The 25,319-nt window shown below is 43.3% G+C and overlaps 1 protein-coding gene across 7 annotated transcripts in view; it reads left to right on the top strand.

Moving 5' to 3' along the window:
• Nucleotides 1-25,319, top strand: part of LOC138293127 (putative ferric-chelate reductase 1) — a 264,364-nt gene that overhangs the window by 121,629 nt on the left and 117,416 nt on the right. For all 7 annotated transcript variants that reach the window (XM_069232154.1, XM_069232158.1, XM_069232153.1 and 4 more), the window contains 3 exons: nucleotides 3,798-3,945; nucleotides 18,908-19,018; nucleotides 19,617-19,729. In XM_069232154.1, the coding sequence (XP_069088255.1) occupies nucleotides 3,798-3,945; nucleotides 18,908-19,018; nucleotides 19,617-19,729 (372 nt within the window). The remainder of the gene's footprint in view (nucleotides 1-3,797; nucleotides 3,946-18,907; nucleotides 19,019-19,616; nucleotides 19,730-25,319) is intronic.

A 25,319-nucleotide genomic window follows, 5' to 3' on the forward strand; every position in this document is an offset into this window, starting at 1 on the left:
TTATGTCAACCCATATGGGAAGAATCACATTATTCCACTATGAAGTATAAAATGAGTACAATTAATTGACTTCCTACCAGGGTGTCACTTCTTAGTTAACTTAAATGGTCCTATACTTCAAGTGGTCAACTTCAATCTCAGTTACCAATAGTTTCAGTTGTTTGACCACACAATATGACATTACAAGAAACATGGATTAAGACACCATTATTGCATAGATTCTGTCAACTCACGAATTTACAGTACCTTCCCTCAATATTTCAGTCCTCTTCTTCATATAGCTACAAGTAAAATGGGTAACCGGTGGCAATCTCAAGAGTGTTATGTGGGATTGAAAGTTTAGACCAATTTATTTCTACACGTCTAATTCATACCCGATTCTTGAATTAATACTTCCTCAGGGAAGTTATGCACAGTGTCAGGCAGGGCAAAAGGGTAGTCTGGCAGTGCTCGAAGAGCTGCTCTGACAGGTCAATGTGTAAACTGATTTTTGGCTGTTTGTGGGCCTTTTTATGGTCTGGTGGACTGATCTTTGGTGTTGATTTCCCTAATATCACCACAGATTTTACCAACAGCCTCCTGTACTTTGCAAAACACCTATACAGCATGTCTTTACAAGTTCAAAACTGCCCCGATTATGAAATGTGGTACACTTTTTTAGCTATCAGTTTTGGTGAGGAGGGCACTTTTACTTTGGTGCCCTGGCCTATTTTCCGTACCAATCCCACCCTTACTGAACAGATACTCAGCGGACAGGAACAGTCCAAGGCTATTCAGCTGGTCAAGAAAATATCTTTTTGCTACTGTAACGTCCCCACCCACTAAGAAAAAGGCATTTCTTTGTTATTTAGGAGGTGCACAAAGGCTGTTTTTTCTCGCCATAATGTAGTGCGAGCCCTGCATAATGATCTCATACAAGAACATCTTGTTGCTGGTAGAACTTGTTAAAAATATACAAAGAAGGCACCATTTAACCAGTTTATCATTGTGAGTTCATTAATCAATTCAGCAGGCACATTCGTATGTGATTTGTCTTTCAACGGTTGTTTCGATTACTGGCTCACAATTAGAACATCTGGCAATGTTTGTAGGCCTGTTAACATGGCATTATTATAGTGAGAAAGGCCATATGTTATCATGTGGCTTTTTAGGTCAGAAACCTCCACCAACTCCTTTTACTTGGGGACATAGGTGGTCTGGCAAGAAGCGAGATATCAGTCTTCAGAGGGATTCAGCTATACATCATACCAGGTGTTTGTTAAGGGTGGAGGGGCCTCGTCCCATTCCCACCCTTTTGCAGTCAAAAAGTGTAGGTCAGGTTGAGCAAAGGTCAGCCTGAGAGACACACTTCATGTTCGGGTCAGAGAGCAGCCTCTGTACATGAACTAAATATGCTGGCACCTGGCTACCTCATCTGAACTTTGCTGGGCTGTAGATTCCACAGCCCTGTTGTGTGTCCACCTATCCTAACAAAGCACTTGGAGGTCCTCCCACTCATGAGATAGGGGCATTTCACACATAGACTTGGACCTGGGTGCTTCAGTTTTAAACCCTGAAGTGCCCAGGGTGTCCTTCAATGATGCCTTGTCACAGACCGGGGTGGGGCCAGCAGTCTCACTGTGACGCATTAGGGACTGCCACCTCATCTCACTCACCCATAACAAGGTCAGCCAGTGAGAGGAGGTGACAGTCCCAATCCTCCCGGAACCGTCAAGGCTTCCCTTCCTCCATCCAAGATCATCACTGCAGCCCAGTTACTTTTTTTTTTTAATGTTAGGTGCATGTGTGTACATATGAATGTATGAATATCTGTGCATGTATGCTGTGAATAGGTGTGTGTATGGGTATGCACTTGTGAATGGTGGGTGTATGTGTGCATGTTTGTGAATGGATGGGTGTGAGTGTGCCCGGATATGGGTGAGTGCGAGTTTGTGTTTGTGTGTGTGGGCCGTCAGTCCCTCTGCACAGATTATCAGCCTCCACTGGCTATACAGAGCATTTGTACCATGTTTCTGAATATCTGAGCTGGGTGCATGTTGTTGTGTATTCCTGAGGGTTTAGTGGCCAGAGAGTGGAATACTTCTCAGTAGATGCGGGTAAGGGAGTGGTGAAGCTTCAATGTGTGTGGCTACTGGTTCAGTTGTCATGATGACACTTAGGCCCTCAATAGGAGCAGCCCAGTTACCTGCAAAATGCACTGCTGGTACTGCACACATCGCAATTATGAGTTTTGTGATAAATATTGGCAGGTCAAACCTGATATTTATAATCGGACACTTTCCTGGTATTTGTTGACCATATGCCCCAAAAGAAAGTTTCGACTCAGAGGTGCTATAAATATACATTCATAATGAGGGCCTTAAAAGTCGGGAAGCGAATGTCTGCTTGCAAGGCATCGATCCTTGTATAGTGAAAAATTCACTTGCCATTTCCCTTCTAAGGAATGTTTTACTTTCTTGGATTCACCCGACTTTATCATAGAATGGTGTCCATGTGCAAACCATTTTGCGTCTTAATGCAACTACCCCGAAGGTATTACCACCATTCCTAATCACAACATGCAAACACGTTTTGCATACTCGCATTATCTTTCAGATATCTTTCAGAGATGTGCAACGCACTTTTCACTGAAATAGCCTAAGATTCATAACGGTAAATGACTTATTTTCTCTTTAACCGAGGTTCTGCATTTTTGATAAAGTGAGTCAGATTACAAACTTCTTATAGACCCAACAATGAGTGGCACCCAGAGGCTAGCTGGAGGTCCCAGGAGAGCTTTTTTCAGTCATAGTTACATCTTAGGCTAAACATGGGCTAACAATTGACTGGGACTAGGTTACAACAAAGTAAAGAACGGAACATGCCATTGCCATAGAACATCAAAGTTAAAGCTCCCGAGGGTGCGAGGTGCAGCTAGCTGCACATTCAGTCTTGCATGAATGCAGCATCACCATTTTTTTTTAATCTCTGGTTTCCTTCTGCGCCTCATCTGACTAAAAGTGGTGTGAACATGGAAATAGGCCACATGCTGTATCAGTTGGAGAAGGCGACTGAGGTAGTGAAATGGAAAATTTATCAGTGTCACAGGTGAGCCAAAAAGTATGATTGAGCAAGATGCTAAGAATCATCAGTCTAGCCACTAATGCAGCATCAAGCACAGGACTTGGCCCACATTGGTAACTGACAGCCTATAGTTAGTACACCATAGGAGATAGGAAGGAGAACTAGAAAGTTGTATTAAAATATGGCAATGCCAGAGGTAAAGCAGCACAGGGAGGACCTGGCCTGGCCATTCGGGCTGGGCTGTTCCCATGGGGACCAAGGGCAAAACTGATTTGCATATGGCTGGATCAAATCGGAGTGACATGGTGAGCAAAAAACAATGGATTAAACCCAGATCTGTTACTAGGGGCAAATGTTTACCAATGTTCAGCATTCTTTCCATCATCCTTTTGTGTTTTGTGTTGCTATATGGCAGGTGTAACACAATTCACAGCTGGTATCTCAATCTGACATCTTCCACCATAGTTGTGACTGCATTTTAAATGGGATTTGTTGAGATTTTTCAAAGTATTGTTATCACACACATTACTTTAACTACATGATACAGATGTGTGATATAAAAGATACATATCAAATAGGTGTCCTATCAAGGAGTCAGTGGCATTTTAATAAATTAATCTTTTGGTCTTGATTTGTGTAAAACTTCTGATCCAGCAGACAACAAACTGATTATACGATATAGACTTACATTGCTGTTTAGACCTAAAGGTAACATACAGTGTTTGTTGCTTTAGGGTAACTCCGTGGAGTACAAAACAACATCCTATACAAATGGTGTCATCAGATGCTCTTTCACTTCACGAAATAACATTTCAACACAAGCAAGAGCTGCCAGCCAAGAAGCATTTTATCTATTTCTAGGATATGGACCTTTACAGAGTGGTAAGTGAAATGTACTTACAATGTTGAAAGCACAATATTTTGAGAAAGAGGTGATGCACACACATTAACTTGAGATGCAATCCATAGTGCTGTATGGTGTCGCAAAGGATACTGTGTGAACTTTAAACTTTTTTTAAAATCTGAATCAATAAGATTGTTTTCTTGTAAGAAGCCAGATGTTTATCCATTCCGTGATCTGTGATTTGGTTTCCTGCACACAAAATACAGATCTGCAGCACAGTTTATCTCAACTTTTGTGTACATCCTTCTAACAATCCTTTCAAGTATAATTTCTATCAGCAATTCTAGTTTAAATTATATGCTTTTTATTCACTCCTCCTCTATTAGCTCTGCTCTCAAAGAAAGAAGCTATTGCAATTCACAGGGTATGGAACATAGCTGTACTTTCTAGATTCTTTAGGCACACAGTGCCACATCACTTATAGAAGTCCTCACCATATGGTCACTCAAGTGGTTCCACAGCAACACTCTCTTAGAATAGGATCGATAAGGGCAGTGTTGAAGCCCTCTGTGGTAAAATCTCTTAGTGGCATTCATCATCCAGTTTACCACTCCCATCAACAGTCTTGACGATTACAGGGTTGCAGAGTTAAATCATTTCTGGCCCACAGAAAGATTCTGTCTCACCTTTCAAACCGGTTATACTGTTGGGTGCTCTGGGGCTCTATTGTCCAAATTTTAATAACACATATCTAACTTCTCTTATAACTCTGCTGTGTTTATGGTCAGTTTCAGCCCAGTTCTTAGCCAAAGCTTTTGATTCAAGTTCTACTTCCACTCAGATCTGTAAAGGTCAAAGAATGCCTCTGATTGTGTCTTAAGGCAAAAGGCCAAAGGATGGTACCTAAATATCTAAAGCTAGGAACTCAAACAGAAAAAAAGATAACTGTGGTGGGATGCTCCACCATCACATGGCCAATAGATATCTAATCAAAGGAAGTGAGTGCTTCTCCAACAGAAGTGGAGAAAGTAAAGAATGTGGTAGGAACCTTTGCCACCCAACTCACATTAACCACAGACTCCTTAAACGTTGACACTGCAGGCTTTTTTCGTCTTCGAATAAACATAGATCCGTACACTTTTTAGCATCACAAATTAGGTTCAGCCAGAAATGGCTTAACGTGTTATCCACACTGGAAATGCAAACAACATGCTTGATGAAAAATCTACAGAAGTAACTTAATGGTGTGGTTTATTCACTTTTAAGTCTCAGCGGCAATAGTGTATGTTTCTCTGACTCGCACCACTTTGTGGGTCTTGCTCTGGTTCCTAATTACAAGTGAGCAAATGTCACACAAAGCAAGGCAGGAAAACTGAATTACCTTGTCACATTTGTTGTTTGGGAACCCAGGTAAGTTTTAGGACTTCAGATGCAATGATACTAGTGATGTGGGCTATGTAGGAGCTCATTGTAAGATTCTGAGGTGAGGTCCTGATGTGCACAGGGCCTGGATGTGGGTACTGTTTGTCCAGATTTCTGGAACCAGGGTTAGCTGTAAAGAAATGTTTTTGAGAAATGTCAAAAACCCTTGTAGGCTGAAACGCCAAAAACTAATTTCAGAAACTGGCTGGTGAAGATGCCAGTGGTACCATATAAAATCAGTGAAAGGAATTCTGCTTTATAGGACTTAACTATGTTAGTATGACACAAACACCTTAGCTCCTGTGAAATAGATCTGTTGTTTTCCAGTTGTAAATGTAACCATATCCCCTTTGCTGGGAGACCTGATCTCATGCTAGTCAAAAAAGAAAAAGAATGACTGTTGCCACAATTCATTGTTTCAGGAAAAATTACCCCAATCTTTGATATTTCAGTCCTAATAGCCTTGAGCTATACACAATGTGTCCTGGCCAAGACAGCTGCCTTTCATCTGTTTCTGCATGCTTAACAGGTTTATGACCCTATGTAGTTCCTTGGTTGTGCCTCTCCCTCAAATCAGGAAGTTTCCATGTTCTGCCACCCATTTTTCACCTTGGCAACATATCTGATATTCTTAGTTAACAGTATGGGTTTTTCCATTTTTCCAGTGGGGTACACATTATGAAAGAAAGAATGGAATTCAGCGAGATAACAATCTGTGCAGTCATGCTGCCATGACTGCAGCGCTAGCCCATAACCTATTTTATTAAGTCAAAATGGTCCATTTCTTTAAAACCAAACTAAGGGCCATATGTACGAACACATTTTCCCATAGACACAGAATGGGTAAATACCTTTGCTACATCTGGCCCTAAGTACTCAATTGAGAGTTTGTTGAGCGTGATAATCTGTCGTGATGACTATACAATCTGTCATGTTACCATTGCTGTGGGCCATAATGCACTTTTAATACAGTGGACAGGACATCTGCTATGTTTATGACATAGTCCTCCAAACTCTAAATAAGGCTCTAAATTTTCCTCTGACTCATGTGAATATATTTTTCTGAACTGGCTAAAACACTGTTGAGTTACAAAATCTCCTGTTGTTTCTCCAAACTTGAAAGGTGATGGACACGTCTTTTTTTCAAACCAAACTTCAACACTACATTGCTTTAGGCTTACTAGATCGCCATGTAAGACCACAGCACTGCAGTGTGTCACTGGAGTCAGGAGGCCAGTGCTGAGGTAGGAGCCAGGGAGCAGGAACAGGAGACAAAATACACCACCAGTTGCTTGCAGCTTAGTGGCCGCAGCTCATGCCACTTCCACCTTTGGCCTTCGAAGCTCTGGGAAGACAAGTTCCAGAGCTCCCGCATTGCTGCAATGTTGGAGACAACAAAAGCAAGGTGAGGTGGTGAGCAGCCGTGCACAGGTGCTAGCCCTGTCCCCAATAGAGTGGGCCCCCAGGTGCACGGAGGTGGCCGGTCTAGGCACCGGTGCTGCTTGTGCCCTTGGGTGCCACCATGCCCCCACACTTTTCCCCGCCTTTCACCTGTTAGCTACCTGCCCCCACCTGTGTGGCCTCCGCGCCCTCCAGCCATGAGCGATGGTGGCAGCTGCATGGAGAAGTGGAGCAAAGGTGTAGAGGCCTTCTGGCTGGTCTCTGGTAGGCCCCTTACTCTGTTCTTGTCCCTGCCTGGACTGCTACAGACATCACAAGTCAGTGAAGGGAGTAGGCTGGACAGTTGGGGTGGTTTGGGAGGCAGTACGGAAAATTCAGAGGAACTAAATTACTGGACCTGCTTGCCTTTTCATAGCTCCTTTGAGCTTTGACCTCCCCTCTGCACCCTTCTTTGTCAACCTACTCTGGAGCACAAGTTGGTCTGCAGTCATCTGGGCTGTGGAACTCCCAAAGAATTACATACCACTGTCGAAGTGGGAATTATTGTGGAACTCCTCCTGCAAATTCACCCTGTAGCTACAGCAGTTGCTCAGTATGTAAACTCTTCACCAATCGTCCGTCTAAACTGAAACAACATCAAGTTTCCACAAATCTCATGGTGCCAGACGTGAAAGTCCTGTAACCAAACAATATGCAACACAGCGAGTTCTGCAGCACCAATGATGTCATTTGGTGCCACTTTGGGAGACAGTCAGTCACTGATCTCCCCATTACCTTGTCTATCGATATCAGTCTTTATTTCTCAGGGACCGAACCTCTTTAATAGCATCACTTCCAACATAACAAGCCCCTGAGGCATCTGAGGCTTAGAAGCATGCACCAGTAAACGATCAGGAAATCCTGTCAAACAGAATTTGCTGAAGAACTTTTAAAGCCTAAACAAAGATGGAAAGAATTTAAACTCCCCTAAATAACTGGTTGCGCTCTTTCAGATGTCAATGACTCAGGAGGACCTACCACACCAACTACTGCTCACACCATAATTGGACCTGCCGTAGCAATTGGAGCTGAAATTAATCCCCTCGTTTCCAGACTTGGGGAGAAGTGCTCCTTCCTAAATTCAAATTCAATTTCTGACTCCACCTATGGTAAGAAAAATGTCGAGTCAAACCACTTGGTTAGTTCATCCCAAAGCCCTTCATCAATAAAGAATCAACTTTGCAACGACTGGCAAGTTCGTTAGACAACTTGGATTTAATGATGGAGTTGGATCGCCTCATAACAACCCATCCTTCCTTAAATTCAACTTAAACCCAGGACACTGCAGATTTACTGTCTTTTAAAGCCCAACCAATGTTGGACAGCAAGGAGGAGGATGGCTTGACTCTACCAACCTAAACAATTTTGAGCGCCAGTGGGGCTATCAGCTCAACTCCAGTGAAAATTGTGGATACACCAGTGACTGTCAGTATCTTTAGGGAGCAGGTCCACCATCTAAAAAATATTTGCTTGAACCCTGTTGAACAAATCATTAAACCAGTGAAGAATATGGAGTTAACTTTACAGTCGTATGGCCCCTGTCTTGCCAAGCTTTCACACCTGGATAATGTTATTGACTTGATACTGTTGCTTCCCAGGACATTTTGTCATAGTGCGTGTTAAAAATTGGGTTTTTCGTTGACAGGGGTATGAGCCCCGGTCTAGCAGTAACCGCAATCCTTGTCACGGTAAGGTACAAACAAACCCTAAATTAATCTCAGCTCACCCTCTGGTAGCTTGACACAGAGCAGTCAGGCTTAACTTAGAAGCAATGTGTAAAGTATGTGTGCAACACAGACAATAAAACATGAAAACATCATACAGAAACATTCCATACAAGGTTAGAAAAATAGAACTTAGCCTCAAAAATAAAACAAGACCACAAAAAAAAAAAACAATAAATAGAAATGGGGATATTACATTTCAAACTTATAAATAAAAATAGTGCCAAAAAGCACAAAGCGCTATTGGAGACATCTGGTTGAGCCGGGCCAGTACAAAGTCACACATTCAGTCTGACAGGGATTAAGCATGAGTTGGCTACAGGGACTCATTTTCCCCTGCTGAACACAGTACTTTCAACCCGGGTTGCAGAGCGTTGCGTGGATCTGCTTAAAGATGTGTTGTGCAGCCAAGGCGATGCATCAGTTCTGAGATGCGTCAAGGCTATGGTGCCAGGTCCTTTTCAGTCATCAAGGATGTCATTGAGATATGTGAGGAGGTACACTGGGAAAAGTGGTTCACAGAGGCAATTCCAAATGTGATGCGTCTGTCCCAAGAAGTGGGATGCAGTGACGATGCAAGTCTTTGCAACAGGTCCAATCCACACAGCATCAGTGATGCGTCATTTCTGCTTGAAGATGCATCAGACAGCCAAGGAGATGCAACGTTCTGCTCAGGATGCAGGGAAGATGCATTGGTTCCTCTGGCAAGTACCTTAGACCCACTTCCAAGTGTCCAGGACTGGGGTGGCACCACTTGACAGGGCAGACTCACAGATGGCAGAGTCCCGGTGCAAAAGCATAGTGGTTGGAAGCCTCTTATGTTCCGGAGACTTCATATCAGGAGGCCAGCAAACTAACTCCTGGAGTCAGTCTGGGTTCTCGGTTCAAATGATGATGGTTCAGTCCTTCTCACCAAGGCAATATGGCTACAGGTCAGTGCAGCAGAGCAGGAGTCCAGCAAAGTAGTAGTCCAGCAGAGTGGCACTCCTTACAGCAGCACAGCAGTTTCTCCTGGCAGAGTAGCCACAGGTCCAGAAGTGTAAAAAAGTGGTGGTGTCTGAGCTCCAGTACATATTACCACTTGGGCCTTTGGAGTAGGAGAAGACTTTAAAAATAGGCCTTTGAAGTGCATAGAGGCCCTACCTTTCCTGCCCTGGCTCCAGACTCACTACAGGAGGTATGCAGCTCTTTGTGTGTGGACAGGACACAGCCTATTCAGGTGCAAGTGAGGCAGAGTCCAGCTCTGCCCTCCCTTCCTGCCAGGGAGGCCCATCAAGTCTCACCTAAGCTCCCATTGTGTGTAGCTGTCTAGGGGGAATACACAAAGTCCTGCTGTCAGCCACCCCAGACATGTGATCTGAGACAGGCAGCAGGCACCAAATGGCTAAAGTAAGAAAATGTCAACTTTCTTAAAGTGAATTTTAATAACCAACTTCAACATAAATTGTGATTTTAATTGTGATTTCAGAGACACCAGACTTGAAAGGGTTATCTCTTCCTAATTGGGAATAACACTTATAAAATGTCATAAGGTAATCCCAATGTTATCATATAGGAGAGATAGGCCGCGCAGTAGTGAAAAACAAATTTAAGTTTTTTTAATAATTACACATCCTGCTTTTTGAATACACTGCACACTACCTTTTGGGCCTTCACTTGGGATGACGTGTGTTACAAAGGAAGGTGTGGGACTGGCAAAATAGTTAGTTTGCCAGATTGAAATGGCAGTGTGAAACTGCAAATACATGCTCTGCAGTGGCATGCCTGAGCAATGGTCAGAGGGCTACTTAAATAGGTGTCTGTTAGAAATTGGGTTCCTGGTTGGCAGAGGTATGCACTCTGTCTAAGCAGGATCCACAGTCCTAATCAGTGTAAGTGACCAACACACCCTAAATTAACCTGTGCTCACGCCCTGGTAGCTTGGCACAGAGCAGTCAGGCGTAACTTAAGAGGCAATGTGTTAAGTATTAGTGCAACACTTTAAAGAGTAAAATAGTGAGAACACCACACAAAAATATACCACACCAGATTAGAAAAACTGAGCTTAATGTATTGAACAAAACAGAACCAAAATGACAAAAATCCAATAAGTAAAAGTCTAGATATACATTGTGAAAGAATACACTGAATTGTAGTGCTTAAAAGCATAAAGCACCAACTGGGGCTATCTGGTTGTGCTAGACTGGGTCAAATCTGAAATGTTAATCCGACTGCTATGGAGCACAGGGCAGATACAGGGACCAGCCTTGGCCCGCTGGAACAGTACCATGGTTCGGAGTTGCGTCGACATCGAGAAGAAGATGGAAAGAGCAAGGGAGGTGATGCATTGCTGTTGATCCTGAAGATGTAGGAGATGCATCGGCTTCGAGCCTTGCAAAGTCAGAGATGCATCGGAAATGGAGGTGATGTGTCCTGCAGTCAGCAATAGGTGTTCCCAAACTTTGCAGCAGCCCCAGAGTGCTGACTGCGCTGCGGTGTCCTCCATCCTTGCAGCAGCTGTGATGCATCAATGGAGGTGCACCGGTTCCAAGTGGCACAACGGTGTCAATGCGTGGATTTTGGACTGGAACAGGCCTTTATACCCACTTACAAAGGCCCAGGGCTGGATTGGCACCTCTTGGCACTGGCAAGACTCACAGATGGCAGAGCCCAGGTACTGTAGGTGATGAGTTGGAAATCTTTTGTGTCCCTGAGACTTCAGAAGAACAGAAGGCAAGCCAGCAGGCCCTTGGAGTCCTTCTTTTTCTGGGTTCAAATGTTGTAGGTCCAGTCCTTCTCACCCAGGCAAGGAGGGAATTAGGCAGCAGGTCAGCACAGCAAGAAAGGAGTTCTTCCAGAGCAGCAGTCACATAGAGTAGCAGTACAGCAGTCCTTCTTGCTGGAAGAGTATCTACGGGTCGAAGTGTACTTGGTAGGGTCAGAAGTTCAGTTCTTATATCCAATGGTGCCTTTGAAGTGGGGCAGACTTCAAAGAAGGGCTTTCAAGTGCACAGAGGTCATCCCTTCCTGCTCTTGATCCAGACTCACAGCAGAATGCCTCCAAAACTAATATTTTGGCTTTTAGGAAGAAGGGAAGCATGTTGACTGTCATACTGGAATACATCGAATTGAACTTGTTTACAACTATCAATATCTTGTGTCTCTATTAACTCTGAACTATCTTCGTCTCTCCATCACGACCAAATAAAAAAGCAAAGCCTTTGAAGTCACCAAGGAGTTCACATGCTTCTCCACATTTGTGGTGGCCACACAATTACAGCCTCACTCCTGACCCTGAATTCCCAACCTTTTAAAAAAAAGTTAATAAAGAGCGGGTCTTAAGAACTGCTTTATGAACATCATATAGCATGAACTATATATAATCTTTTCAGACATTGAATGGAAGGACGTTAGACCCAAGAATGAAGAATACACAGATAGCAAAGAGATGGAGAAGTAAAAGAGAGAAGAGATAGAGACTTAAACCGTTCTCCGCAATGCTGTGGAAACTGCAGTATAAACAACTAGTAGCATTAGATATAACCATGGGTGGCACGCCCACCAATTCCTCAATTTGGGGGGGGTCTAACATTAATTAAATACCACCATAGTTACAGTTCAATAAGGCAATGCATTAGTTATTTCTTTCACCAGATTATTGGGGTAGTGAAATGCACCATTGAACGCCCACAGACTTCACAGTAAGCATGTGGCTGGCATTGATGTAGTAAGTCTTCATGTCACAAAGTCTCAATTCAAGGAGGACGTTCATTGTTTTTGGACTCCACTTTCATCACAAATACATCACAACACTCCCCTTCCTTAACCGGTAGTCTTTGCAGTTTCATCTTAGAGTATTAATCAGCTTTAGCTCGCATCCATGTTAGCAGTGTTCTCAGCCATTCCCCCACGTCGGGGCGGCCAGTGCTTTCCAATGCATCGCTATTTGGCACTTGAAAAGAACAAGGGCTAGATCAATGAATTTGTGAATGTGTTTGTTTGTTTGTGTTCCTGTCCGTGCCCCCAGTATGCAGGATTCCGGTATGAGTGGCATTGTATAGTTAGATATCGCACTTATGATTTTTACAATCTTACCCCAATTTTTTGAAGTGGCTGTCAATCCCATGTTATATGAAAAAAGCTTGCCCCTAAAGTTCTGCAGCGGGGACACACTCGGGCCATCCCTGGAAATAACCACGCTATCATATGCAGCAATAAATAAGTGATGTAAATAGTTAAATTGTATATACTGGAACCATCTGTTATGAAATACTTATTTGATTTGTTGCACCGCTTGAGTCCATTGGCTATCAGTTAATGGGGAGGACAATACCATGTCCCATCTCGCCCATGCTTGTGTGAGCTCCCTAAATGCTGTCCACTGCAAAGACAGGTGTATGTTGGTAATGGCATGTGGAGTTCCCCAGATTGTACGCAAAGTATGTAGTATCTGGGAGCAGAGAGGCTCTTTCCCATCCACCTCCCCCCTATGTCTCTGTAGCGCATAATATGACAAAAAGTGCCCCACTGGAATTTTGAATCCACCCCTGAGTTCCTAAAAGTATAAAAGAACACCCTCCTTGTACAGGTCATCCAGCATCAGGAGGCCCACAGCAGTCCAAGCGGCCACAACAGCTCTGCCCGTTGTAACAGCTGGATCTGTCATCTGCCATATTGGGGCCAGGCTACGGTGGGGCAGCCCATCGTTGTGTCCCATCACATACCTTGCCCAAAACAGACGGGCCACCCTCATCTCTCCATAATATGTTGGGGTCTCTGTGACATTAATCATGTATACAGTGGGACTGTATTAAGAGCCCCTTGGATCTGTAGTCTCTCGGGGCAATTGTCAGCGCCAAGCCACCACATCGGCCACTGGAGCTGGCAACCACATAGTACCATTCATAATTGGATGTACCCAGCCCCCCCCTCCGATTGTAGTTTCTGTAACACCTGTAAGGTCACCCATTTTCTACCCCCAACTCATATTAGTTCTGTCAGTAGGCTGTGTGCTTCCTTAAAAAGGTCTTAGGTAGTTTAACGGGAGAGCTGCAAAATATAGAATAGCTGAGGCAACACTAGCATATTGGCTATCCCAACGCACCCCACCAGTGACCATGGGAGGGATGTCCAAAAAGGGAGAGATTTTTGGGTCCCTCTCAGGGCTTTGTTAAGTTTGCCCATTCTAAGGTAATCTGGATCATGATAAATCGGTATATTCCTAAATATTTTAAAGTATCACAGCACCTCTTCAATCCACAGTCAGGGAGAAGACCCCTGTCGGTTGCCAGCTCTGGCACCAGCAGATAACTACACAACTTGCCCCAATTAACTCCCAAACCAGACATCTCCCCGAAGTCGTCCATCAGAGCTATTAAGTGTGGGAGTGAGTAGGGGGCATTGCGTAGGAACACAAACGAATCATCCGGGTACTGGGAACCCACCTGTGAACCCGTACGCCCCATTATCTCATTTGAAGTCGCAGTTCACATGCAAATGGCGCCAGAGGCAGGGCAAATAATAGAGGGGATAACGGGCACTCTTGCCTGGCACTTCTATGAATAGCAAAGGCATCCAAGATGGTAATGCCTGTGCGCCCCCTCGCCTTTGAGTTGCCGTACAATGTCTTGATCCAGCTCACAAAAACAGGACCAAAGCCCATCTGTGACCACAAAGAATCCCCATCCCAGGGTATCAAAGGCCTTTTCTATGTCTAATGATACAGCACATAGGGCCATATGTACGAACACATTTTCCCATTGACACAGAATGGGAAAAACCCTTTACTACATCTGGCCCATAGTTCCCTCCCATGTGACCTGGGGCCATATCAATAAGACGGAGCAGACATCTAATGTTAATGAAGGTATTACGGCCAGGAATTAAACCTGATTGATCCGAATGCACTAGACTATAAGTAACTGGGAGCAGTCTGCTGGCCAATATTTTCCCTAGAACTTTACAGTCCAAGTTCAGTAGGGACGGTGGTCAATAGGATCAGACATCTATGGTCCCAGATCTGGTTTAAGTAACACCACTATCAGTGCTTTTCTAAGTGTTTGGGGTAGTTGGCCCGTCTGTCAGGCATAATTAAATACCTCCAATAATTTGGGTGCTAGTGTGGCTGTGTATTGTGCTTAGTATTCAAAGGGGAGTCCATTGGTGCCCAGCTTCTTATTCCTAGCAATCTGTTTTATGTCCAATTTGATTTCAGCCAGCTGCAGAGGTGACTCTAAGTCCTACCTGTATGTAGGCGATAGTGTGGGCAAAGCCAAGCCATTTAGGTAAGTGCCCACACAATCCACTGGGGGCTGAGGTAGCGCTCGATACAGTGATTGATAATAGTCCTTGAAAGCAGAATTTATGGCCATTTATGTATTCACTATCTTGCCATCAGGCAGACGTACGGCTCCTATTGGCTTTCTATGTACATCCTCCTTAACTAGCCATGCTAGTAATCTGGCTGATCGGTCGCCTTCAGCGTGTATCGTGGCTAACCGTCTCCTATAATCATGTCTCCGTAGTCATATTTCCGTGCCTCTATATTCCTCTCTGAGTGCTCCCCAAGATCAAGGGTGGCACCGCAGTGGGCGCACCTAGCCGCGCGTGATCCACTCCTCCGGTGCTCACCGCAGCGAGGCCTATGACGTTCCAGGCCTCAGAGCACTTTGGTGTCCACGAATCCACGGGTTGCACCAGAGATTGTCGAGTGCAGGACCAACTACAATGCCCCTGTTGCATCAGGGGGTGTCCCACTGCTCTTTGGGGGGTGCAGGCAGCACAGGTCCGGCAGGATTATGTAAAATACTAGGCAGACCGGGACGGATCTCAGTAGATTGTGGCCATCTCAGTCACATCTTGGCCATACTCCTCGCCCTGAATTCCCAACTTTTACTCTTTTTTCTGTACGTGGCACTTGTTTTTCTACCCAAACTGATTATTAACTTTGTTACAATCTATATGCAGAGCGTCAGGGTTCCACTCACCTTACGTGTTTCCACTCTACAAGCAATACTACGGCAAGAATTGAATTTGAAAACTGTGTCTATTCTCTATTTAGTCTCTTGTTTCAACTATTCATGTCATTGTCTGATTGCAGAGTAGGGTACATAAAAAATGGATCCACAAGGAGTTATCCTATAACAACCCTAAACATCATAACCTGAATGTTAGCTACATTTGGAAACTTCTGACTGATCATAATTTGCCTCCTCAGAGACTTAACTAACTCTCCAATGAGGCTCTTGTAATAATGTGCCATGATGCATTCTTTGTCGGCTAGGGCAAGAGACCAATCTTGAATGAGTTAGTAAACAAAAGAACGGCCATTCAAAACTACTTTATCTTGATTAGATTCTGGAGACGGCTGTCAAAATTAAGTACTTATGTTTTTGCCTCCTGTATATTCCAATAACTGATTTAGAGGGCTCTTGAATAGCTTGCTGTGGTTGAATGGTGGTTGCCGCATATGCAGCTATAGATGAGAAACTGGGTGAACGTTCTGAAGTGGCAGGGGCCTCAACAAGCATTCCAGCACCAGATGGGCACTTGAAAATACTGCACCACCTCCGGCTGGGCAGGATACTGTGTTTGTGGAGCTGAGGCCCTAGGGAAACTTTCAGAAGCAGCAGGAGCTGCAACGAGCATTCAAGCACAAGGGGGGGGGGCACTTGAAAAGACTGAGTCAGCTCCTGCAGCACAGAACATGCCCAGGCGAAGACTGGGCCAAGAGCAGACCCGTCTTTGCCACCCCTCTTGGCTGTTGGACCTGTTTAAGCCTAGTAAGCCATATATATATATATGTTTTTTTAGCTGCGTGTTCTACTTTTTCACCTTTGATTGAGATATTCAGGGGGAATAATGGGCAAACATAAATTGCCTGGGGACAGAGACAACATTGTTGCCAAGCAGTCTGGTGGCACCACGCTTGATTCTTTTCTGGCCCGTGCAGTTGGTGTAATTGTCCAAGAAATAGAAATAGTGAAGAGACACTTATCTTTAAACTAGGAGAGGGCCCTAATGGTACCTTACTGAGACTGACTGGGCCTCACTTTGGAGTGGGTAGTGAGGACCCTTCTGTAATTTGAGGCCTTTGTTGGGAGATGGTATTACCATTGTCTTTTTAGGTTCCTCTCCAAACATTTGATACCCAGGAAGGAGCAGGTCCCTGCCACCAAGGGCTGAAGTACCAGACTGATACTCTGTCCCCACTTTGAATAGATTCCTCCCCTTGTCAGTTTTTGATGGCATTGACTGATGCCCAACCACAACAGTTGTCGTTGGAGATCCTTTTTTAATGGGCTAGAGGAATAGAGGGTCTCTGCTAACTCTCCATCTTTTACAACTACTGATGTTATGTCCCAAATTAGGAATAAGGGACCCTAGAGCAGCAATTAGGATCCTGAGAAGCAATGTTAGACAACCTACTGTATTTGCTGTTGCATATGTAGAGGCTTAGGCAAAAGAAATTGCATGTGTAAGGGTCGCCCTTGTGGTTTGTATCTTTTTAGTTATGTATGAGTGTACTGGTCTTTAGGCGAGGTCTACAACAGATATTGGTTGTGGACTGCTGTCTGTGTAGCGTAGTGCTTTCTATCCATATGGACTATTGCCTGGGATTTGTACATTGCATTGTAATCAAATGAACTCCATAGTTTTTAAACTCATTTTATTGCATTACCAGTTTTAAAACTATGCACTGTATAAAATACATAAAAACATTATGGCGGTCATTCCGACCGTGGCGGTCGGCGGTGAAGCCAACAGGCTGGCGGTCTTTTTTCTGACATTCTGACCATGACGGTTACCGCCATGGCCAGCCGCCGCTTCACCGTTCCGACCGCCACGGCGGTAACGACCGCCGGGCTGGAGACCCAGGCGGTCGTCACATACCGCCGGCGGTATTCCGACCCGCCTGACCCCGGCTTACCGCCATGGATTTCATGCGGTTTGGGACCGCCATGAAATCCATGGCGGTAAGACTATCAGTGCCAGGGAATCCCTTCCCTGGCACTGATAGGGGTCTCCCCCACCCCCCACGCCCACCTCAACTCCCTCCCCTACCCCCCACCACCCCTGCCACCCCCAAAAGGTTGCAGGACCCCCCTCCCCACCCCGACCCCCAACATCACATCACTCACTCACACACGACACTCACGCAGGCACCACCAACACACATACACGCACACACACCGACATACATGCCAACATCCACACACAGTCAGACACGCACACCCACATTCAAACATACACGCACACATCCATACAGACATACCCACAGACATACACGCACTCATTCCCAAACAAGCAACACCCCCGCAAGCATACACGCACTCACACACCCCCTCTACATACACACACGCATTCCCCCATGCACGCACACAACACACAACGCCCCCCCACCACCCCTGCCACCCCCAAAAGGTTGCAGGACCCCGCTCCCCACCCCGATCCCCAACATGTACACAGACATACACACATACATGCACGCATACATGCACGCATTCATGCACATACACACGCCCCCCGCATTCATGCACGCACTCTCAACATACACACATACACGCACGCCCCCATGCACGCACACAACTCAAAACACACCCCCCACCCCCTTTCCCTAACGGACGATCACCTTACCTGTTCCGGTGATCCTCCGGGAGGGAACGGGACCCATGGGAGCAGCTCCGCCGACACCGCCACGCCAACAGAACACCGCCACAGCGAATCACAAGTCGTGATTCGCTGGCCGGTGTTCTGTTGGCGTGGCGGTGGAGCTACCTCCACTTCCCCGCCTGCCGCCAGTATGGCTGTTGGCGGCTCTTCGTCCGGAAACGGGCGGAGCGCTGCCAACAGTCGTAATGGCCCGTGCGGAAGACCGCCAGCACAGGCGGTCTTCCGTACGGGGGTCCCTCGGCGGTCTACAAAAAAGACCGCCGAGGTCAGAATGACCACCTATGTGTTTTAATGGCTGAATAGTCAAATAAGGGTTTATATGATAAACCTATGATGGTTTTTTGTAATTTATGGTTTTTAATACAATAAACAAACACATTCCAATATGTCAAATACTATTGGGTTAATGCTCATCATTAGACCAAATACTGCCCTCAACACTAGACAACCTCATACATTAAAAACGACTCCTGAATTGCAATTTGCTTAACAGCCCTTTAAAGATCATAAACTAGAATTTACATGTAAATGAAATGCTCTTTCTAATATACTAAATTATCACAGGATAAAAGCTTAAAGTGTATTAATTTAACCGATTTGAAATAGGTACAACATGTACATCCTGTTTCATTTTTATATAATCTGACTTCTACTTTACAATGATGGCTCCAACGATGAAAAGGCTAAACTCCTGCCTGGTATGTTAAATGCTAACGATTACAATAAAATTGAGTAGAGTTTTGAGAATGTACTTTATTTTCAGGGAATATTGGAATGCATTCCAAGATACCAGCTATTTCTAGTGGAAAAGTAAATATTTTGGCGTTTTCCACTGTGGATGCAACAAGCCCTTCTCGGCTTATTCACGCTCATGGTAAGTATAAGTTTGGTTTTGAAATTATCTCTGTTGCACAGCTTGTCATTATTTCTCAGAAAGGCAAAATCGTGGTCCAAATTACAGTATATATGCTCGAAAGGTAATTTTAAAGTGCACACAATTGCACGTTTGTTATTGGTGAAATATCACAGCAACTATTAAAGTCTGGGTAATGGAATGCTGAAATCAGGAATGTACAATTTCTATGACACTTGATTTTCACTGAACAATAGTATTTTTCTTCCATAAAACATACCCGGTGTGCTGTGAAATGGGGCTAATAAGGGAACCCTTCAAACCCAAGGGTACATGAAAGATGCTCTTAAAAATACATATCTAAGCACATGCCTCAGGGAAATCCCTCTTGTGAAATATGCTAGAACAGACTTTGTGTGTGCAAAACGGAGGTGGGCGATAATATAAAGTAATTCATGCAGCTTAGCTGGGAATTAACAGGAGGGCAGCAGATAACAATCAATTCAGACAGTGAAACGATAGTGAATTTTGGTAGGGAGGGAAGTCTGAATTAATCAGCAAAAAACGTATTCTCCGGTATAATAAAAATAAATTGCATTATTTGTGTTCTGTTCATAAGGTGCCCTGATGCTGATAGCGTGGATGACTACAGGAAGTTTGGGAATGATATGTGCAAGATATTTAAAGTCAGCTGCAAAAAAGCCAGTTCTTGGTAAAAATCTCTGGTTTCAGGTATGTAAGTAGTGAATCTAGCTTTGTGCTGTTTACATACGGGCTAGATGTTTATGAACCAGCTAGACCAATGGTTCTTAACCTTTTGGTTCCATGAACCCCATCTTAATCACTAATGTAATCTGGGGACTCCCACTTTGCTGGAAGACCCCCGCCTTAGCAATTTCAATGATGGGAACTACAAAACATTACGCATAATCGAAAGAAGAATTCATCAACAAATGCATACATTATTACATATTTTATTTAATTCATAAATATTTTAAAAAATCGACATTTTAATTTTAATGGGAAGGATACGGTTCTTCCTAAATTCATTTGAGGCTACTAATCGGCCATACTGTATTCTGCTTGATGCACTTGTTCTGCTCCCCCCAATCAATCGGAGGATAGCAATGTGATTTTTAGTTTTCATTTTCAAATACTTTCACATTTATAGAATGTTTTAAAATTTTCCATTTTACACTTTGCTATTTTATTTATATGCACTTTATTAATCTGTTAATATTATTTAATTTACTGAGCAGTTGCGGACCTCCTAAATAGACAATGCAGATTACAAATTAAGAACTGCTGGGCTAGACCTTTTATCAAAATGATGCATTTTGTGTCTGCCTGTTATGGCCACTTATTCTTTGAACTGTACCCTTGATCATGGAATTGAAATCATTATTTATAGAATAAGAAAATTGCATTACACATTCCTCACTATTCCACATCACAGTTTTACCTTACTCTTTATAAGATGTGACACCTCGCTTAGGCTAACAAATAATATTATTTAAAATAGTCTCTCCTTCATTGGGTGCCATATGAAAGTGAATATCTGCTGAGAATTGTATTGGTTTTCTTCCCCTTATGAAGCTGGTGTCATACATTCCATGTCATTTATGCAGAAAGGAATCACTTTTTTGTCTCAGCTTGCCTCTGCTATGCTTTAGCTTTTTATCCCTTCAGCTTGGTTTCTGGAAAGGGAGAAAGTCATGCAAAGGCCATTGATGTAAAGATTTCACGGGCTGAGTTAAAATTACTCTCACTGGAGTGTCATGACCTGACTGATGGGAATAGTTGGTAATGGTAAAACCAATCTTTTAATTACTTGGACCCTCATCCTTCCTGGGCAGGGCGCCTCTAAAGACGTTCCTGTTGCAACCTAAGCTTGAACTACTGAAATTGTCTCTGCTGCAGGGCCTGTTTCCCAGCAGTCAAAGGAGCATGTCTGAGTGTCAGGCAGTACCTACTTGAGCTCTTTATTTAGTTTTCTGTCTCAGAGCCTTGACTGAGTATTGCTCAGGGCATCTTATGCTCTATGTCTTGCAAGACTTTCTTCATTCTGCCTTTGGCAGCCAGCATGTCATGGGGGAGTATGCACTGGGAGTCAGGAAGACGTGCTAGTTTCATCACGTGCAAGGGAGAATCACTGAAAGAGCTCTGTGTCTTGTGGGGGTCTTGGTTAATGTCTCTATGTAATTTTCCAAAGAAGACAAAGAAAGATACATCAGGTTTCAAAATTTGCCTTTGTGAGCTCGTTTTCTAATGTGATGCCATCCAGGTTTAGCTGGGGATTTGCTAGAGATATTAGGTGGGATCAATGTTGACTTAGCTTGCTTTGCTCTGCCTATTGCTCAAGGCAAGTCATTAGAATGCATGCACTGGAATTAAATCTTAAGTATTTAAGAGAATTTATGATACCTTTCTATGTGAATTTTGTGACTGACTCTCATTCAAGCTTCCTAGAAACGTCAAGGTTGCAGCATTGAGAAAATAGCTCTTCTTTCTAATTTCCCATCTACTCTTCTTCATATTGGAAAGAAACAAAAACTGAAGTCAGCTATATATTTTTGTGTTTAGTTTATAAACACAAACATGGCCCCACACCCATTCTGACCGTTGGAAAGCAAGGTCTTTCTCAATACAGAATGAATCCATTATGAAATGCAATTATGTCTAACGTAGAGGTCAACATTAGGCAAAGAAAACAGGCATAGTAGCATGGAAGAAAAGTAATGGCCAAGAAACTGTCAAAATTACAACGCAGGCTATTTCAACACAGGTAGCACTACTTCTGTGTATTCCTGTCTATTGCACATTCAAAGAGGTAGTCAGTAGTTATTATACCAAAATAGAGGCTGGATTAAACCAGATGGATCTCTTTACTCAAAAAACTTCACCCTAGATTTCCAACCCTTTATCTCCTGCCTGCGATTGATAAAATCCTAGGAGACTGACTGCATTATCCAACAATAGCCTGTTGTAGACAATTTGACACTATATTGAACATTTAATTGCACATTATGTCCAAAGCTTGACATCATATTTTAGGGGCAGCGCTAAGATCAAAGGCAATCCCTAGTAAAGTGGATTTTTTAATAATTACCATTAATATGACTGCTTTATATACCAGAAAACACTAATGCAAATCATAACTTGCACACCAAATGCAGTTAGTATGACCACACAGTGTTAATACCAATAAGTAAAAATGCCTAAAAGCACAACATAATATACAGAGAATATGTAATGGGTAACTGTGATGTGGGCCTACATTTCCATTAAGGGACTCTGGTGACATTTATAAACCACAAGCAGAGGGCTGAAGGGTTTACAAATGGCACCTGAACTCTGAGATGGCTATATAGGACCATATTACACATCTTGCTCATTATATGTTTTGAATTGTACATGGCTTATTCATTGATATTTAGAACTCTTTAGTAAGATTGGGGGCATGTGAGTATCATCCATTTAATATTCATTCTTTGACTGAGTGTACAGATATGCCAGTCAGTCTTTTGAGAAATTAGAATTTTTGTTTCAGTTAATGTGCTAATATTTAAAGTGTGTTTTATGCAACAATGTGTATTGTTATGAGTCATATTTCAAATTGTAAGGAAATTAAATACACATATTCAAAAAAGTAATTTTCTTTTGTAGTACATTGACAATATATAGTAGGTTTGACAAGACATACATCAATGAGGAAACTAAAATGCAATGTGGGACAGTATAACGATTTGGTGGCATGGTTTTTCATTTATATTTTCACATACTCAGAATGATTAATTCTTTAGATCAAGGCTGGGCCTGAAAGAGAGGGTTCATCAGGTGTGCTGGTTAATGCTCTGAGAGCAGCACTGTCATTGATCGAGAAGTTAAATGAACTGCAAATGAAGTCAGCACTGTGAGTAAATTCAGTGTGGACCAATTTTCTTGGAAATTTGAGATTTGAGATTTGCAAACATTTCAATAAGAAGGCTTATCCATCCATATCCCAAAATAATTGGGTTCACACCTGCTATATTTCCCCAAAGTCTCTGAATGAAAATGTGCCTTTTCAGAGAAAGACAATTGCCAGGTGTCTCTCTTATGTTAGTGTTTCTGAATCAGTCCCAATGAGCTATGGTAATTTGGGAAGAAGTGCAGTGAGTCAGAAAGACCTGTCAGAGGTTTTTAATGAACACTTCACAAACTCCTTCAAACTGCAACAGAATTGATTAAAGTTGAACCGAACTTCTGGGCTCAAGTACTCTGTAGCCTGAAATTGTTGTACTTCATTGTCTGAAGTTGTTCTGCTAAAGTGTGGACCCTAATATCGGTTTGTGATACTGGACAAAGGTGTGTGCCTCTGTACTAACATTCACACTGCCTCAGAGTATATATAAAACAGTTGTCCAGGCCACAATGTATTGTGTCAGAAACTCATCAATGTGGTTAATCTGTGCCTTATTCCTGACTAATGGGTCTTGTTTAGGGACGTCAGTAACTCTTGTATTTCTGTGTCGCACAATCACGTGGAATTACCTAATAATTCCATGAAATTCCATGGAATTACTTGAGAAGAGTAATTTTGCACATAGAGCTATATTCTTTGTGCAAAAATGCCCCCTCTTATCCAGAATGTCCCTAAATGCAGCAGAACATGAATAACAAAGCAAGCAGCCACTTGCACTTGCTAAATAGCCCTTTTTGGTAGTATTTTTTCCCCAACTTACTCTGGGCATTTAGCACTAGTTTCTTAGTGCAAAATGCACCCTTGCATTCAAAATGGACCCAAGAATGCATTTTGTGATAAGAAAATAGCACTAAATGCAAAACAACACAGCTATATTTGTTGTTTGTGTTACTTTCCCCCCAAATTACTCTTAACTATGCGAGCGGCTGTAATCACATAATTATCAGTCATTCCACATCAAAAAGCAATGAGGATTTACCAAAATGACTCCACTTATACTGGCGTAAATTCTCTTAGGCCTACTCTTAGTACCAAACAAAATTATACTGAAATTACTGTACGTGTATGAAATGCTCAGCGCCCAGTGCTACTTGGGATCTGCTAACACAGGTCTTAATAGGATTTCAGCTCTTTGAGCTATCATGCTGGATGATGCTGCTGCTCAAACCTGCTGTGTAGACATTATAATTGTTCAGCTTTAACAGATCTAAGACCGATGAGCCAATCTTTCTTCTTCCACCATTTTTTAACTTGGAGGTGAATAAAGACGTCATCACCACTTTTATAAGATGAGTTCTTATAGAAAGTGATTGTCCTAAAACTTGGCACTTAGTCTACCACTACGGCTGAAGCTATTTGAGTTGGATGGTTGCAATGGCAAAAAGCAGTCAGTTGGTGGCTCGCAGCTCTCCTCTTAGTAGACACATGAGTTGGTGAGGATTTCGTGCAGCTTTGAAATTCTTTCCCCTGCACCTCCTGCTTCCACATCCTATACATGCTGTGAAAAATCTCTAGATGGTTGTCTCTGAACACCAGACAGACCATCATGCAAGCACTCACCAGCAGGCTGGACTACAGCAACACTCTCTACAACGGAATCTCCATACACCTCCTTCAACGACTCCAGATAATCCAGAGCACTGATGCAAGACTTATACTTGACCTCCCACGTTGCACCCACATCACACCGCATCTCAGGAAGCTTCATTGACTCTCCATTAACAAGTGCAGCCAATTCCAAATTCTCACACTCATATATGAAGCCTTACACAACACATGACCAGAATAACTGAACAGCCGCACACACTTTTGCCAACCCACCAGACACACACGCTCTGCCTCACTCGAACTTGTACACATTTCCCGCATCCACAAAAGCAAAACTGGAGGTCGCTCATTTTCCTACTTCGCACTCATGACATAGAACAACTACCCTCTAAACACTAGAGCCTCCTCCTCAGTTATTGGGTTCCGCAAGAAGCTGAAGACTTGGTTCTTCTTATAAGCAACTAGAGGATCACAAACTACACTCCTGCCCAGGCGCCTGGATACCCTCTTGTGTGAACAGTGAGCTATTCAAATCAATAAAGCACGATAAAACACTTAAACATACCCTTCCTCAGATAGTGTGCCTAATAGGATCACGTTAGCTCTAATTCATGCACCCTCTTGACTCTGCTGCCACCTGAGAGTTCCATTTTCGAATAACACTGATAAGCCCCGCAGCATTAAGAGTGTGGGTACTGCATTTGCACCAGCTTTTACATAAGTGCAGTGAGGATGTCAACCTACCACTACATTGATCCAGTATGAATGTAATGCAGTTGGCCACTGGTCACACTGCTGAATAATCTATGC

Source organism: Pleurodeles waltl, chromosome 4_2 (genome assembly GCF_031143425.1).
Source record: "Pleurodeles waltl isolate 20211129_DDA chromosome 4_2, aPleWal1.hap1.20221129, whole genome shotgun sequence".
Classification (NCBI taxonomy): domain Eukaryota; kingdom Metazoa; phylum Chordata; class Amphibia; order Caudata; family Salamandridae; genus Pleurodeles; species Pleurodeles waltl.